This window comes from Globicephala melas, chromosome 10 (genome assembly GCF_963455315.2).
Source record: "Globicephala melas chromosome 10, mGloMel1.2, whole genome shotgun sequence".
In the NCBI taxonomy this organism is placed as follows: Eukaryota; Metazoa; Chordata; class Mammalia; order Artiodactyla; family Delphinidae; genus Globicephala; species Globicephala melas.
Window position 1 is genome coordinate 80,384,313 of NC_083323.1, and position 18,063 is coordinate 80,402,375.

Genomic DNA, 18,063 nt, shown 5'->3' on the forward strand with positions numbered 1-18,063 from the left:
CTGCATCACACTGTGGTAATTCTCGCCATATTTCAAACTTTTTCATCATTATATTTGCTACAGTGCTCTGTGATCAGTGATCTTTGATGTTGCTATTGCAAAAAGATTATGACTCACTGAAGGCTCAGACGATGGTTAGCATCTTTTTAGCAATAAAGTATTTCAAAATTAAGGTATGTACATTTTTTACACATACTGCTATTGCACAGATTATAGTATAGTACAGACATAACTTTTATATGCACTGGGAAACCAAAAAATTCCTGTGACGCACTTTAATGCAATATTAGCTTTATGGCAGTGGTCTGGAACCAAACCAGCAGTATCTCCAAGGCATGCCTGTCATTAAGTGACAAAGGGGAATAACGTCTGGAAGAGGCAGTGAAGCTGAAATAAATGCCAACCTCACTTCCTAGTTCTGAAATACAGGAGAGAGTGATTAGCTTCCACAACCCCACTATGATCATTCCTTCAAATTTAGGTTGACCACATTACAGATCACCTGAGAATTACTGAAGTGAGAAAAGAAACGTTTTTCCCCCATCAAACTGACTTATCCTAATAAATTATTGTACCCACAAAGGAGTCTTGAAGAAGGGGAAGAGGTGAGAAGAGAGACACTCTCACAGTTTCATATACTTCTGGTGGGAATGAAAACTGGCATAACCTTTCTAAAATGCAATTTGGAAAACTGTATCAAGGGACACAAAGATACTTATATCCTTTGACCCAGAATTCTATTTCTTTGAGTTTATCCTAAAAATATTAAAGATGTACATAGAAATGAACTAAAATATGTCAACAGTGTAAACCTAAAAACAACCTAAAGGTATCAACAAACAAGGGAACAACTAAAACACTAGGCTGCAACCATGTGATGAACCACTCTGCCGCTTTTAAATACAATGTTTTCCAATTATTTATGAAAGAGTAAATGCTATATGAAACATTAAATTTTGTATGTTTCTTTATTGTTTAAAAATACAGTATATTAATAGAAGATTTAAGGTACACTAAGGCCAACAGATCAGGAGACAAAAAGGTAGACTGCTACTCACAGTTCCCAGGAGGAGGGGGCATGCCAGGCCACATGGGGCCACAAGGGAAAGCACCAGGGCCAGTCAGGAGGCAGAGGGAGAGGGGCATCTGTGGGTAAGAGTCTCTACTGTGGTTTCTGTGGGAAGGAATGGGCAAGACAGACTGAGCAGGTTTAGTTTGGGCTAGTTTGAATGATTTCAGCAGCCTGTGGGGCATCGGGGCTGTCCCTCCTTGTCTGGTACCTGGCCCAGGGGCAATTAGGACAGGCAGACAGTAGCCCAGAGTGTGAGATCCCAATGAAGGAGGTGGCGGGGTGTGGGCTCTGGATTGGCTGGTGTGGTATTTGACAAGCGCACTCACAGGGCAAGTTGTTTACTCTCAGTGGGCGGATCCTGGGAGGGGCAGTCCCTCCCGAATCAGCAGGGTCCCACATGTGAAAGCATCAGAATACAGAAAATAAAGAACACGGTGAATGCATTTATTTTCCTTAATTTAAAATTATTTGAAAATAAAAATTTTCAAACTTTCTACAACTAACACATACTATTTTTTTAATTTAGAAAAAATAAATATTCCCCCCGAAGTTTTGTGTTATGCACAAGCCTTGGGCATTTTTTTGAAAGGATAAATTTATACCACTATTTGAAGAGTCATGTATGCGGCCCTTATATATGTTTTTGTTTTTTACATCTTTATTGGAGTATAATTGCTTTACAATGGTGTGTTAGTTTCTGCTTTATAACAAAGTGAATCAGTTATACATATACATGTGTTCCCATATCTCTTCCCTCTTGCGTCTCCCTCCCTCCCACCCTCCCTATCCCACCCCTCCAGGAGGTCACAAAGCACCGAGCTTATCTCCTGTGCTATTCGGCTGCTTTCCACTAGCTATCTACCTTACATTTGGTAGTGTATATATGTCCATGCCACTCTCTCTTATATTGTTTTTTAAACCCAAAGAGCAAACACAGACTGCTGACACCATGAACTTGTTGTTGCTGAAGATGTGAGAACACACTGAGCCACTTTCATGGCACATCTTAATGTTTTCCTATGAGAAGCGACAGGGAGTTTCTAATCAAATGCACACGAGTCCAGACTGACCCTTGTCCTAAACTGTGTGTGGAAGAGAGGTCTGTTGGCGAAGTATTTAAGGAAGAGTCAAGAAGAAATTTTCCACAAGCGTTACCTGCCTATAGAGGACTCCCTTTGTTGAGGAGGCAGGGAGAGTAGGTAACTGTTCTGATTTCTGAAAGTGGCAGCCACGCTGGATAACCGACTGAAAGCACCCATCAGGTACAATGTTTAATGCTTTGGAAAGAACTGTGACACCACAGAGTCCATAAAAGGCTGTTGTCTGTGGCAGGCAATAGCCACAGTCTGCCCAAAGCACTGCTTCTTCATGGGGAGTGACGAAGTAACCTGACAGCCTGTACTGATTTCTGACGATTCTCCTAAGGGAAGAACCTCCTGACTGTATGGCCTTCATGGAGCCCAGCTCAAGTTCAGCCCCCACTGCAGTAACACTGCTTCCCACACGTGAGCAGCGAACCAGGCACAGCCAAGAGCACTTCTGTCCAAGCTTCCCCACCTCACTGTGTGGCTCCAGGGGAGTGGTTTACCCTCTCTGTGGAGTCCTCATCTGTAAAATTAGAGGTTATGATGCCGACTAGAGTTCCCTTGCAGAGCTTTGATACGAAAAAAAATGAGATAAATGTTGAAGCCTCTTGGAATCTATGAAGTTTTGCTGGACAGATAGTAGGTAGGACATTAATTACTTATCTGAATTGGGTATAATGGGCTTATGGCCACGTAAAAGATCTAAATGGATACCGATGTGCACCTCTCTCTACCCTCACACAAACGGTCAGATTGAATGATGATGTAACTGTTAAAGATGACTGAGGTCTGAGTCAAATTAAGGGGCAGCTACAGAGCTAGATTAAACCAGAAGTATAGTATCAGATAATTCAGATCTCCACATGAAAATCCTCATATAATCATTAAACAAGAAATTTCTCCCGCCGCTTCTGAAGAGGGTAATGTGAGACATGCATCAATAACCAAACACATAATTCAAAACTGTGATCGTTGCTGTGAAAAAAGCAGTATGCTACTCAATATGCAGACCACCAGCAGTATGATCATTGCACAAGGGCTTTGACTACTGCATTTCACTGCTCAAAATTCAACTGTGGCTCCCCACTGAATTTTTTTTTTAACTGAAGTATAGTTGACTTCCCACGTTATGTTAGTTTCAGGTGTACAGCTCCCCGCTGAATTTTTTTTTTTTTTTTTGCGGTACGTGGGCCTCTCACTGCTGTGGCCTCTCCCGTTGTGGAGCACAGGCTCTGGACGCACAGACTCAGCGGTCATGGCTCATGGGCCCAGCCGCTCCGCGGCATGTGGGATCCTCCCGGACCGGGGCACGAACCCGCATCCCCTGCATCGGCAGGCAGACTCCCAACCACCGCGCCACCAGGGAAGCCCCCCGCTGAATTTAAGATGACATGAAATACAAAGTTTTTCAGCCTCCCTACGAGCCTCACCGCATGCCGCTCTCTTACTCGTGACCCAGGCAACAGGCACAAAGCACTAAGTGACAGTCCCCAGCCATGTCACGTTCCCCCTGGCTCTGCTTCTCTAGGCATGTTTATGCCTGGAATGCCCTGTTCCCAGATCAGGTTAACATAAACTTACTTGTCAAGACATGTTATCTCCACAAGAAGCCCTCTCTGACCACTGCCCCCCAAACCTGCCACCTAACTGGGGCCCCTCCTATGTAATCCAGTAGCACCTTGTAATTGATACCATCATTGAGCTGATCCCACTTCACTGTAATTATCTTGTCACTAGTCAGTCTCTCTCACCAGACACAGCTCCTTGAGGGCAGGGACCATGTTTGTATTCCCACCTTAAAACAATCCCTGACATACCACCCACACTCAATAATTGAGGAAATGACGGATTATTCAATTAACTAGTATTAGGTCAATTCCTTACCTATTTGGAAAATATTAGATCTCTATTTCCCGCTATTTACCAAAATAAATTTGTGCTGGATGAATGAGTTAAATGTAGGAAAATAAAATCATAAAAGTATAAAGAAAAAAATATGTGACTATTTACATAACCTTAAAGTGAGGACTTTCAAAGTATGAGGCCAAAGGTAAAAACCGCAAAAGAAATGATTACATTAAAAAGTTAAAATTTCTACATATCAAAAACCACCATAAAATTAAGACATGAAAAAACCAGGAAAAGGTTTCCCCAAGCCCTTCCCTCCACCCCAATGCCAGGCAAACAGTGACTTGCTTTTAGTTTTTTAACCATTTGTTTGCATTTTCTAGATTTTATATAAATAGAATCATATGACATACCCTTTTGAGTCTGGCCTCTTTCCCTCATAATGATTTTGAGATTCATCCACGTTGTTGTGCGGTTTTATTGCCAATTTGTTTCCCCTTGGGTGGGTATCATATTTTGTGTATCCACGGAATTCATTTGTTGATGACCATTTGGCTTATTTCCAATTTTTGGCTATTGTAAATAAGGCTGCTTCAAATATTCATGTACCAGTCTCTGCTTAGACAAATGTTTTCCTTTATCTTGGGTAAATACTTAGACACAGAACATGGGTTGCAAGGTAGGTACATGTTTACATTTTGGGGAAACTGCCACAGTGTCCCTAAGCGGTTATGCCATTCCACATTTCCACTAGCAGTATCTCAGAGTTCCAGCTGCTCCATCCTCACCAACAACTGGCACTGTCAGCCTTTTTAACTTTATTCATTCTAATGAATGGGTTGTGCGATGGATTACATAGTAATCTATGTAATTTTAAGATGTTTTTATTATTTGAAAAGGTTACTTCTTGGAAAGCCAAAAAGTCTCTCTGTAATTTCTATCCAACATCCCTATGTCTGATGAGTCTAATAAGTTTCAATTCAGTTGCAAGTACTTGCATACTTACTACTGTGCAAGGCACTGCATTAGAAGCTAGAGAGGGTGCAAGGATAAGTACGACATGGCATTCACCCTCAAAGAGTTCAGTCAGATAAGTATAGGAATAACCCAACTACAAGGTGGAATGGAAGGTATCTTTGGAGAACTCTGGGTCACAGCACTCCATGAAGGCTTCAGGAAGGAGGGGGCATCTCAGATAGTTTGTATATAGTATAGAACCCCTCAAACTTTGGTGGACAACCATAATATCTCACGCTTTTGTCCTAAATTCTTCTCTCCCCTAAGCCAAACCATGTGATTCTTTCAAATATTACCCATAGGTTGCCTTGTCACTAGCCTGGTTGCTCTCTTCTGAACATACTTTGGCTAAAAATACTTTGATGTATGGTGTGAATCGGAACTCAACATCCAAGAATTGTCACCTCCACAGAGAGGAGAGTAGAACTTTGAATGATAACGTTCTGATTATACTTTCATTATGTATAAGACTGCATTAGCTTTTATTTTATACATTGGGCCTTTTTTAAAAAAATAAATTTATTTATTTATTTTTTGGCTGCGTTGGGTCTTCGTTTCTGTCCGAGGGCTTTCTCTAGTTGTGGTGAGCGGGGGCCACTCTTCATCGCGGTGCACGGGCCTCTCACCGTCGCGGCCTCTCTTGTTGCGGAGCACGGGCTCCAGACGCGCAGGCTCAGCAGCTGTGGCTCACGGGCCCAGTTGCTGCGCGGCATGTGGGATCTTCCCAGACCAGGGCTCGAACCCGCGTCCCTGCATTGGCAGGTAGGTTGTCAACCACAGCGTCACCAGGGAAGCCCCTGGGCCTTCACTTTAAACTGTTGATTCGGGCTGAGATATGATGGTGACCAGAGACCGCTCCTTCATGGAACTGGAAATCTGATCGATCCTCCTGTAATACCTGGGATTCTACCAGGTATTAACCAAAGGCTTGAGTGCTGCTGGGGGTGCGGTGAAATGGAAAAAAAGGACAAATTATTGGGAAAAAGCATCATTTACGCATTTCAATGAATAAAATCTGGAACGTGATCTTAAATGTTAAGGTTCACAGCCCACTCGCTTGGTGTATGACATTCAACGCCAAAGATGTTATTCCTATAGACTTTTAACAGTTCCTAAGTTCGTTCATTTGTTAATGAGTTGTTTCTCATCTGATAGAGTGGGGAAGTGGAAGATTCTCTTGGCTAATTCTTTATTTACTATTTGATTCAACTACTGTTTGATTGACCTATATTCAAAAGTACTGCCTTTTAAGTATCTGTTTTGATCTGGAAAAAAACAAACAACTTTTGCTCAAAAAGATAAAAGTTACTATAAAATATAAAACCCTAAAAATATACACCTGATTTTCTTAATTTGCAATAAAAGATTAAGAGGAGGGAAAGGGAACAAAAGACATTATCCTGTCCAATTCACTCACCTTACAGTTGAGGAAACTGAGGCTCAGAGTGTGAAACAAGATGCCCAGCTGTGTGTTACACTACAGTTTCAATAAAAGAAACAGAACTTAAATACAGTAGCCTCTTTTGGAGAAACAGTTCTCATGCATGTCCCACTCTCAATCACTACAGAAATTCAAAAACAAAAACAAAAGCACTCATTGCCACTGGGGAAGGCAGTCCTCCCTCCCGCGAGCTTTTAGCAAGCAAGCGGTGGGTAGCGCTTTTGGGGGAGGGAGCACACTACTGCAGTAATATACTGAGGAAAGCTATAAACACAGTGAGCCTGGATTGCAGTAAGACATTTTTTTCAAAGATGGAGAGTAGTGAGCTACTTTAATTCTCCAATATAGTCTTGAGCAAAAAAACGGATGAGAAGAGATTTTCGGCAGGAACATCAGTTAGGCAGCACTCCCTGCAGTAAACCAGACTGGTCAGGAGAGTGACAGGAAAGGGGATTAAGTCACTATGCTGGGCGAGATCACAGCTGCTGCTGCTGTCAGCATCCCCACTTCCACCACCACCACCAGTTAAATAATCTTGTGCTGAATCTTTACACGCCAGGCACCGTGACCTTTACATACCTTACTTCGTACAATCCTCACAACAGCCCTATGGCGATGGTTTAGTGTACAAGGAAACAGCCTCAGAGGAATGAAGTAACTTGCTGCCGCGGTCTTTCATGTCAGCTTGGCTGGCTACAGTCCTCAATTCACTCAGTCAGATACGAATCTAAGTGTTGCTGTTGAAGGTATTTTGTAGATGTGATTAAACTCTATAATCAGTTGACATTAATAGGGGTGACTGTCCTAGATTAGGGTCAGGGTTAGAGTAGGGCTAGGGTTATCTAGGGTTATCCTAGATGATATGGGTGGGCCTGATTTTATCAGTTGAAAGGCCTTAAAAACAGAGCTGAGGCGTCCCTGAAGAAGAAACTCTGCCTACGGACAGCTGCTTCGGCCTGTGCCTGAGAGCTCCAGCCTGCCTTTTCTGATGGCCCATCCTACGAATTCCAGGCTTGCCTGGTTTGCTCCCACATTTGCATAAGCCAATTCCTTGTAATAAATCTCTTAATATACATATCTCCTACTGGTTCAGCTCCTCTGGTTGAACGCTGACTGGTACACATGCCAAAGATCACACAATTATTAGGTGAAAGAGTTCACATTCTTCCAAAGCCAAAAGTAGGCCAGTGTTCCACACTCCCTCCCAACGGGAGTTCAGTTTTAGACATCAGAACATCACAGAAATGGTACCTCATCCAGAGGTCTAGCAGGCTTTGAAGAAAAGGATAAAAGCTCTGGAGGCCAGTCTGCCTGGGTTCAAATCCTGGTTCTGCTACTTACTATGCACACTTTACCTTGGGCAATGTACTTAAAATCTCTGTGTCTCAATTTCTTCCTCAGAAACATGGAACAATAATAGTACCAACTTTATAGATTTGCTGAAGATTCGTGAATCATACCACGTCAAGCATTTAGACAACTAGCACAGAGTAAATCCTCAATAAAGGTTAAGAATTATTCACTCTTTAGAAGAGCCAAAAAGTGAGAATGATCCATGCTAAGCTTTTGAAATGGGGCAAAGCGGGAAGAGAAACACCCAGAATGACTCGAAGGAAATCGGAGTCACGGGAAACCACGCAGTTATGATGCAGAATATAATCAGAGTGATATAAGCACCTAAGAATGCTTCCCTGACGACGCCTGTTGCAGAAAAGGCCAATCTTCCAGAGGCATTATAACCTCATCCAGGATGGCAAAAGCAAGAAAAAGCAGTTCATTCAGAATTTGTTCCACACTGAGACAGAAAGTTCCCCTAACCTGGTCCAGGCCTGACTGATCCTCATGCATAAGAATGCGGGGTTCAGCATTTTCAGTATCAGCTGCTTTCTCCTAAAGTCACAGAAACATCTTTAGATTTTGATGGGCTACCCCACAGCATTGTTACACAGGAAGATACAACGCTGGCATAGTACATAGGAAACACAGTGTAGGCTATTATCATGAGTAATATTAGTCAGGTATGATTTGATATGCAAAATTTGATACAGAACCTACAAAACATATCATGGTTCTTCACATCTAAAGTATCAACAAAGTAAGACACCTTCAGTTAACTTTGGGGAAAAAAAAATTTGTCAGTGTGCACAAAAATATTTGTGTATCTCTTCACCCAATGGTGATTAGTCTAGAAAGAAGGAGACCCTTTAAAAGGGGGTGGAGCGGGAAGCACTGCCACTGCAACAGGAAAACGCTGAAGTCCTAAAACTGAAACACAGTATGAGTTTTAAAAGTAATAAAACCCAACATGACATTTATGACTTCAATATTATCTACAGATAACATACCATAGTTATAATGATGATTAGAATCTAAAGCTGCCTTCGGGCTCTTCCTAAACGAATAGCTAACAAAAAATTATTTTAAAACCTCTTGATAAAGAATTCAGCCTAGACGTCTTCTAAAATTTGAGGTGTGAATTCGAACGTCCTTCTAAGATCTGGCTGCTTGGTTTGCGACCACATATCCCGGAGGTGGCAACGGTTACTGCTGCTGAAAGGAACTGACAAGCCAAAAGCTCTATGTGAACTCAAGATGAAAAGTAAAGAAAAGAGAATTGTCCTAAAGAAACCACTAGCGCCATGATGCCTGGAAAATTGAGTCTGGTCTCTCTTTTCTAGGTCAGTGCTGTTGTCTGGATGACTCATTCCAGAAGAGATGGCCTCCCTACAATGCAATACGGTTTGTCTCCCTGGTAGTGTAAGCACTGCCTACCTTTGGGTACCACGTAACTCAGAGAGGAAATCCAATACTCCAACCAGGGAGCTGGGAAGAAAGACAAATGTAGAGCCGGAGACTGCGTTCAACTTTTTCAGTAAAAACTATTCTCTAGATTTTGACAAAACAATTACTAATCTTCACTATCTTCTATGCCTTTAAACATATATTGATCTCTGCTGTGAAAAGCATTCAATTTCAGTTCTGCTCATGGTATGCTGATCTCTCTTTCACAATCTGTATTTCTATAAAATACATACGGCTTTGGTACCGTCTAGCTCAACAACAACCTCTTCTCCCTATATTCTCCTCTCCTAAGAAAAAAAGATGCAGAGGTATTTTGATATATATATAAGAGCTTCTGCTTTCAAGTAACTTCTAAGCCAGAGATCCTCTGCACGGTGTCTGAATCAAAATAAGAACATCTTCTGATGTTATCACACACAGGTGTTTCCAGGAGTGCTCTTTTCACATTAGGAACATGTTCTGACTTGCCTGGCAATGGATTCCTTTTGGTTTATAAATCTTCACTGTTTGTTTTGGAAGTCAAGGTTGAGAGCCTGGTGCAGCCCTGTCCCGTGCAGCTGCACGGGAAGGGTCTGAGATCAGGCCAGGAGCACATGTCCATAGGAGGGGCACATCAGCGACGGGGACAGTGGAACAACATAGGTCATTACATTGAACAGAGGATGCAAGTCCAGAAACCTGCTTCTCAACTGGCTGCAATGGGAATAAATGAAATAGCACTAGTGAGGCTTTTCAGAAGAAAGAATGTGAAATGGATTTAAAGATATAAGCAGCTACTTTTTTTCAGGGAAAAGAGGATGAGAGAAAGTAGTGTCCCAGGTGCACTTGGAGTGAAGGCTAAGACCATACAACTAATCATCTGCCGAGAACCAGGATCTCTGATTTTTTTCTTTCTGATCAGAAACATGCCACAAGTAGCCTTTCAGGGTGATACAAACGCTCTCTTGCTGGCCAGGGACCCAAAAGAAGCTACATGGATCTTTCCTTTTGGAGAGAAGGCAAATCACCAGGCTGTAACTCAGGCTTTCTGTGTTAACTGTCCTGCCACATCACAGGCGTGGGAGTGGAAGCCCTCGATGGCACTAACAAGACAACGACAGGCCAGTTCTTCCTTTTCCACTTTTCCTGGCCAGACCCAAAGGATCTTAGCAACAGTTTTTCCAAGCACATCACTGACAATTTTCCACATCCATGCCTAGTCTCTGTCCTGGAGGACCCTCTTCTGGGCTGCTAAACAAGAGTTGTCTAGTCACCAATACTAAACTTGACCTCTTCTCTAAAAGCCTTCTCTGAGTCCCTCCCCCACAAACTAGGTATAATTTTTCCCAACTTTGGGTGAGGAGGCTCACTCCTAGCAGTTAAACTATAGATTTTGCTAAGGTCTATCTTACACGACACATCAGGCTTTTCACCTTGCCTAATACATCTTATAAGCTCTTTAACCCTTTTGCTTGATTTATCCATTTCTTTATCTCTGTTTGCCTGGAACAGTAGTAAGTACGTACTGAATGGATACTTTGTGAATGAACCAGCCCTGCCTGTACCTCAAACCAATATTCACTTAAAATCGATAAAACTTGATTAGGTACTTAATAGGTACGAGGAGTTGAAGACTGTAAAGATGATCAAGAACCAACCCTGTTCTCCTAGGAATGTGCCACCCAAGGATGGAGCTAAGATGCGTACATATGCCGTGGCACGCAGGCACAAATGTTCTCATAGGCACACCAAAATCTACAGTGTGGAAATAGAAGGGGAGAATCATTTCCATCTAGGGATGAGGGAAGTTCTGGGAAGGGTTCATGAGGAGAAGAAGAAAAATCATTTGTTGAACATCAGATTTCACTATACAGTTTGGAATCATCTCATTTAATTCACCATAACTCTCCAAGGTAAATTTTTAACCCCCATTCTATAGATGAGGAAATTGGGGCTCAGAGCAGTTAAATAATTTGGCTGAGGTCACATAGCTAGTATATAAACTCGCACTCACATTCCCAATGGCCTGGCTCCAAAGCTTGTGCTGATTTTCCTACACCAGATCTTCTGCTCCACAGGCGGATGAAACATAGTGATTCCTGAGCTCGGCCCTCAAGACTCCTACAGGCCCATCTGGAGAGAGGGCAAGACAGTCCAGGAGCAGTGAACAGCCTAAGCAGAGGCCTGGACGTGGGACCGTTTAAACCGTATGGGGAAAGGCACATAACTGAGTCTAGTACGTGTAAGGGAGACACAGTGGAGATGTTTTGGAAGAGAAAGTTGATCGATGCTTCTCTACTTTCCCTGTAATAGGCTCAGAATATACAGTAAAGCATGCTTCTTACCTAAGTAAAAATATTAATAAAATATTGTAAGTAAAACATTTGGAATGTATTGGAAATTGCTGTTTTATAGCAATCATCTTGACCCTCAATTGTAAGTATCCTATCATGCAAACCATGTTAAGAGGAAGAATGAGTCTCTATGTCCTTTTCCTTCAGTCTTCTTTGTTTTTCTCTCTCTGTAAAGACACTATCTAGAGATTTAAATCATAAGATTAAAGACTAGAGAAACGAAATACTAATTTACTTAGATAAATGACAAATTTCTTATCATGCCAACCAACATTTAAGTATTTTCAAATGAGAATTTTAACATTATATAACTGGACTGATTTAAATATTTTAATTAGTTTTAAAATATTTTAAGGTTAAAAATTGCAGGCTGAGTAAACGAGATATTATAGCCTAAAGTGATATAACACTATGTGTCAGAGACCAGTAAATGTGACTTCACTCGAGTAAGAGAAGAAAACAGGGCGGGGAGCGTGTACAGCCAAGTGCTTCATAAATTAGCAGTAACTATCCAGAAACACTACACACTACTGCAGAGAACATCTTTCACCTGGGGTCGCAGCTCCACTAAGCTTAAATTGTACGTTCTTCTAAGCTCTCAGAGCCTCCTGCCGCCTGGAAGGAAAGAGGCATTGGGTGAAGCAGGGGGTACAGAAGGGCTGAGATTTGGGGGGAGCCACTCCATACAGCAGACTTGCAAAAACCAGAGCAAGAAATCACTGTCTCAAAGCAAAGGCAGATGGCTCAGGTACACTTGTCTCCTGTGGGGCACCTGGCTCACTGAGCCACTGGTGATGCTGATGCTGACCCAGATCCCAGGCACCTGTGTTACTCAGCTGTCGTGGTGGAAATCTGCAGGTCTTCAGCTCAATGGGGCAACTGAAGTCAGGGCTATAGAATGAAATGTTATCACCTTGGTTATGATGTCCTGAACATTATGTAAAGGGAGAGGTTTTGAAAGGATGCTCTAATCAATGTTCACTGCACAGAAAAAGATCATGCTTTTTAGAACCAGGAAGTCTTTCCACAAGGAAAAAAGTACACTGAAATCACTGTATTTACAAATATTTTGGTTTTCCCATATTTTTTTTTATTTTTTGCGGTACGCGGGCTTCTCACTGTTGTGGCCTCTCCTGTTGCAGAGCACAGGCTCCGGATGCACAGGCTCAGCGGCCATGGCTCACGGGCCCAGCCGCTCTGCGGCATGTGGGATCTTCCTGGACCAGGGCATGAACCCGCGTCCCCTGCATCGGCAGGTGGACTCTCAACCACTGCGCCACCAGGGAAGCCCTCCCATATATTTTAAACATTAAATTTCTTTTTATATTTCCTGGAGTCAAACTTTGATGGGTGGCAGTCCCTACCCTCCCTTCCTTCTCTCCCCCATCTCTCCTCACCTCCATCCCTCCTCAGCCCTCCCCCCTTTCCCCCAGTGCTCCTTTTCTTACTTCCCCATTCCCTCCTCCGCCTCGTTCTCCCTCGTCTCCTCCCCCTCTGTCCTCCCCTTTACACCCTTTCTACCCGGCTACTTCCCTCTCTCTCTCCTCCTCTCTCTTTACTCCACCCCTCCTCTCCTCACTCCTCCTCCCCCTTCTCTCTTTTCCTCTCCCTTTCCTTAACCTAAAACATGTGAAAAGTAATTTTAGTCCATCCTGGTTTATCCTGAGTAATGCACGTCAGGCTGAAACTTTGCCTAAGGATCTAGGCCAGGAAAAGGAGTTTATACAAAGTTGATTAAGACATGACTTTTGATGTCACGAATGACAAAAATGAACTTAAGCCACTATAACTACACCTCAAAAGAGTTGGATCTGATAACATCACAGGTGAGAACATGGGACGGTAAGGTAAAAGATAGGGGTGGAGGGAAGGGAAGGTGAGAAAGCTGCCCCTCAGATGCCTAGACCGAAGAGCAAGTCTGGCAGTCAGTCGTGGGAAATGTGCTGCTCCCCCAAGATTGGCTGCTTCCTAACTCCAAGGATTCTGGAATCTGTTACCAGGAGGACGTCCAGGCACTTGACAGCTTGCTTAATCTTGGTGTTTACCATAGCCTGTCAAAAACAAGTGAGCAGGCAATTATGTACCAGCTGATTTCGGGTGGCCATCTTCAAAACCAGGCGCCCAGTTTTTTCAGCAGTGGAACCAAACCATGGGGAGGTTTCTCCATACACCAGTCTTAGATTTTTTTTTTTTGGCCCCGCTGCACAGCATGCAGCATCTTAGTTCCCTGACCAGGGATTGAACCCGTGGCCCCTGCAGGGGAAGGGCAGAGCCCTAACCACCAGAACTCCAGGGAATTCCCAGATTTTTATTTTACCGTGAGGGCCTGAATGTCAAATCGCCTAGGAAAAAGGAATCTGCAAGGATTTTGTGCCAGGGAAAAAAACCATGGCCCTGGATTCTGACATTGAGAATTCTGTTTTGTTTCAGTTTTCTTCTCCAGGAATGGGAGAACTTGTAACAATATTTTTTTTCTCCCTCTTTAGATAAAGAGGGTGTCTGGAAGTGAGCACACTGCTCATCAACCAGCCAGCCAGCCAGGAAAGAAAGGAGAGCAGCCCAGGCAGTAGTCACAGATTTGAACTTCAGGTTTGTCAATTTCTGGCTACAGCCTCAGTGTTCTCACCTCATCTATGAAAGGGAGATAATATCTCCTACATCACAGGGCTGCTGTGAGGCCACAGAAGGTCTCCCTCATGCAATGCCTGGTACATAATAGGACCTCAATAAATGCTGGCCCTTCCGGCCCCCATGGAAACTTTGCTCCTCTTACCTAAGAAAGATTAGTGTTGACCACTCCCAAGTTAACATCTGGTATTCAGCTAAATATCAGTAAACTTTGTCCAAATACTTGTCATAAGACTTACCTGGTGAAAGCCCTGTTTTGAATTAGTAGGTATATTTTCACATCTCTTTTTTTCAGAAAAGCCCAAATAGTCTTTCAATTTGGCCAATTTCAGCTTGTGTGCAACAACACTTTCTTAATAGGCTAAACGAGATTCATTACTTTCACAAAGCAAATTGAAGCTGTAAATTAATAACTATATTAATCTAATATTTACGGCATACTTACTATTTCCCAAGAACTGAGCTAAGCACTTTATAGGTATTTAAATATATTCATATCTCCTTTAATCGTCACTATTCTATAAGACAGATACTATAATTATCCCCATTTTACAGATGAAGAAACTAAGGCTAAATAGCAATAACTTAACCCAGGTGACAGAGTAAAGGGCAGAGTTCAGTCACAGCCAGAGCAGAGAGGATGTCTGAGCTTAAAACGATGCCTTCTCTTTTCAAACCAGTGCTTACTCACATCTTCATATCGTCCAGAAAGACTTCAAATATTCACATGACAGAATTTTAGAAATCTCTGCATGACCCAAATCCCCACAACTGTATTAGATTTTTCAAAAGCACCTCTTCTCATGATGCTGTATTTCAGAGAACAATCTAAACTCATCACAATATTCCAAAAGGAAAGTGGAAATTTAATAAACTGCTTCCCTGAACTTCTCTCTGCCAGTCTTCCTTTAGCTATTTCTATGGTTTTTTTTCCTGCCTCCTGTTCGTCTTAAGTAACAAATATTTTATGATCAGCCCATAATTACATGAGTAGTCATACGGAAGAGACCGCCAGTGAATACCAAAGAGAGGAAAAAGACGTAGCAACGCTTCCAGCTCAAGTCACAAAAACTCCAAAGAAATATAAAACGAAACAAACCAATTCCACTGATGGCTTTCCTAAAGCTGTAGTGGCACAAGAGCCGCCTCTCGCTGACAGAGAGCTGTTGCGGTGCAATCTGTGGTTTTCGAGAGTACGAAGTGCGGGGAGCCCTGCCTCCCCGCGCTCGTCTGCCGCTGGGCAGTTTTTGAAGAAGGGAACAGAAGTGAGTATTTCCAGTTCAGAGGGGATGGGCTCGCAGAGCCCGAGCTCCTTTAATGGCTGCTGGCAACTGGTTTATACACGAGAAAAACGAAATCTAATAAGTCCGCACAGCAGTCCCTGCAGACGGCGAAGTGAACGCCCAGTGGTGGGCGGGGTCAGGCTGCTCGCCATCACAGGGTGGATGGTCCCTCGCCAGCTCGCCTTCGTCGACACGTCCGGCCCGGGGCCAAGAAACTGGGCTGCTGGCAGTCCGAAAGCCGGCGGCGACCGCGGGCGTCACTGCCCGCCTCCCGGTCTCGGGGAGGATGCGCGGGGCGACGCACCGCACCTGTACCGCAAGGAACGACCTTGGCCCCAGAGGCCACAGCAGGTGATGCCGGGCCGGAGGACAGCCCCCCCGCAAAGTGCGCCCACCTGGCGTCGCCGTGCCGGCCGCTTGCCCCTCAGCCTGGCCCGAGCGCCCCTAGCGCATCGGGCGCCGCTCCCGCAGCTGGAGCCACGCGCCCGCAGCCTCACCTCTCGCCGCCTCCTCCTCTTCCGTCGCCATCGCAGGAGCCACCCGGCCGACTCCGCAGCCCCCGGGCCGGCAGCATGGAGAGCCCCGGGCTCGCCCTGCGCCGGCCCAGGCGGCGGTCCCGGGGTGAGGGCGCGGGCACACGCGGGGCTCTGCCCGGTGCCGCGGCGGCCGCCACTGCAGCCCCCGGGCACGCGGCCAGCGGAGTCCGCGGAACGTGCGGCGGGGATTCGCCCGCTCGCGGGGGTCTGGGCGCCGCCGGACCGGGGGCGGGAGAAAGGGACGGCGCGCAGGGCGGAGTCACGGCGGCCCCGCCCCGCCCCGCCGACCCCTGCGGCAGGAGGTAAAGTGCGTAGAGGCCCGCGACAAAGCCCCTCGAGGCTTTCTGGAAACCGGCCTCTTTAAAACAGGTTTCCCCGATCACTTACAGGTCAGTCGTCTGCCTATTCCGGAGGTAGGAGTTGTTTCCCTTGGGGGGAAAAGGTAAAGGATGGATGCAAATCATTGCATGGCGGGGGTTACGGGGCCGGGGGCGTAGGGGTGCGTGGGAGGGGCTTCCGGGGGGAGCTGGAAGGGGGACTGCTCCGGCCCCTTCTCTTTTCTGCCGTGGAAGGGCTTAGCTGCGAAGACGAGGGTACGATGACAGAGAGGGGTCACCGAGGAAGCCCTTTGGAATACTGCAACAGTTGTTGTGAATCCAGAAGCAAGATCCTTTGCGGATCACTTGACAGCCCCTCATCATATGCCGAATACGCTGGTTCGCTCCACGCCTACGGGACCCTCGGGTTTTACTTGGTCACAGTTTGTCTAGTAGAGGTAGTGGAGAAAAGGAACGGCCGAGAAAACACCAAAGCTTTGCATCAGCCAGGCTAAATTTATTAGTCTTCCTACCAGGACTCTTCATTACAGCGTAGAAACTAGCTGCTTTTTGTGTCCTGAGGGCTACTTAGGACTGAACCTGGCGGGGGCATTTGGACGCGTGTTCCCGACGGAAATAGGCAAGACCCGGAGAAACTGTTGCGCTTAAGGTGGGCACGGGGACTTCATCCTGCTGGAGGTGAAAGGAGAAGCTGCTCTCAGTAGCACACAGCGAGACACATCCCTAATGAAAACCATTCTTGAAACATCCCAGCCCTAGCCTTGACTTGGAGCTTTACCCCAAATGCACCAACACCAACGTATGTTGTCAGCTCAGAAAGAAAAATTCCACACAGAGCCTGGCAGATACTCTTGCAATCTGGCCTAGGTTTCCCTGAACGCGTTCAAACCCTGGCTTTCCAGACAAGTGTACACTGTTCGGAGGTGGTTTTCCAAGATTGGGAGGCTAAGGGGACATTCTTAGACCCACACGTGTTCAGTGCCACCTTAATGGTGAAGTGGAATTGCTAGGATCCTGGTTACGATGTACAATACAGACTGTGTATACACTTTTGCTTACAAAGCATTTTTCCCTTTATCATCTCATGTGAGCCTCACAACAACCTTTGTGAGGTGGTTGAACACCTATAATTCTTGTCTTCTCGGTAGGCAAACAGAGGTTCAGGAATGAGTATTTTGGCCAGGATCACTCAGTAGATGGTAGAAGCCAGATGGTGAAAGTCAGATCTCCTTAGGAGTTCATAGTGGCATGATAAGGTTGCCGGTGAATCACTGCAGTCCTCATTTCTTGGAAATGTTGATTCACTTCCACCAAAAGCCTGAGAGCAAGAGAAAAGAATCTAGAACCTAAACATGATAGGAGGAAGTATAACACACAAGGGGAACAGACCCACTGGATTCCTTGGGGCAAATCATTCTTAGTTTAACGTGTGTTCCCCCAACTGTTCAAGTTTAAATTCTACTTTCTAGTTTTTCCTTATGCTCTGGAGCTTTACATTCTAAGGCATGATTTTTTTTTTTTTCAAGAGTGGTTATACCTCCTAGGATAAGGCAGAAATAGACAGTCACACAATGTCTTGACAGATGGATGGGAAATTCATCTTTCATTTCCAACTATTGGTCTTCTTACATTTTCTCCTCGGGCAAAATGTAAGAAAAGTGATTTGGAACATAACTTGTA

At 44.6% G+C, this 18,063-nt stretch overlaps 1 protein-coding gene and 1 long non-coding RNA gene across 9 annotated transcripts in view; both read right to left on the reverse strand.

Annotated features, from left to right (window-relative positions):
* BMAL2 (basic helix-loop-helix ARNT like 2) overlaps window positions 1–16,251 on the reverse strand; it is a 143,200-nt gene extending 126,949 nt beyond the window's left edge. For 7 of the 8 annotated variants that reach the window (XR_009565420.2, XM_060305890.2, XM_060305889.2 and 4 more), the window contains exon 1: window positions 16,007–16,251. Coding sequence is in view for 6 of the 8 variants with exons in the window: in XM_060305890.2 (XP_060161873.1) it covers window positions 16,007–16,037 (31 nt within the window). In the remaining 2 variants the exon portion in view is untranslated. Of the gene's footprint in view, window positions 1–15,904 lie in introns of all 8 variants that reach the window. The other variant, XM_060305886.1, reaches the window with a different exon arrangement.
* LOC132597916 (uncharacterized) lies at window positions 5,742–11,385 on the reverse strand. The gene is made up of 4 exons (XR_009565421.2): window positions 11,259–11,385; window positions 7,043–7,200; window positions 6,440–6,499; window positions 5,742–5,957 (listed from the first exon to the last, which is right to left on the reverse strand). It is a non-coding gene; the product is annotated as an uncharacterized lncRNA (long non-coding RNA).
* Window positions 16,252–18,063: the final 1,812 nt, after the last annotated feature.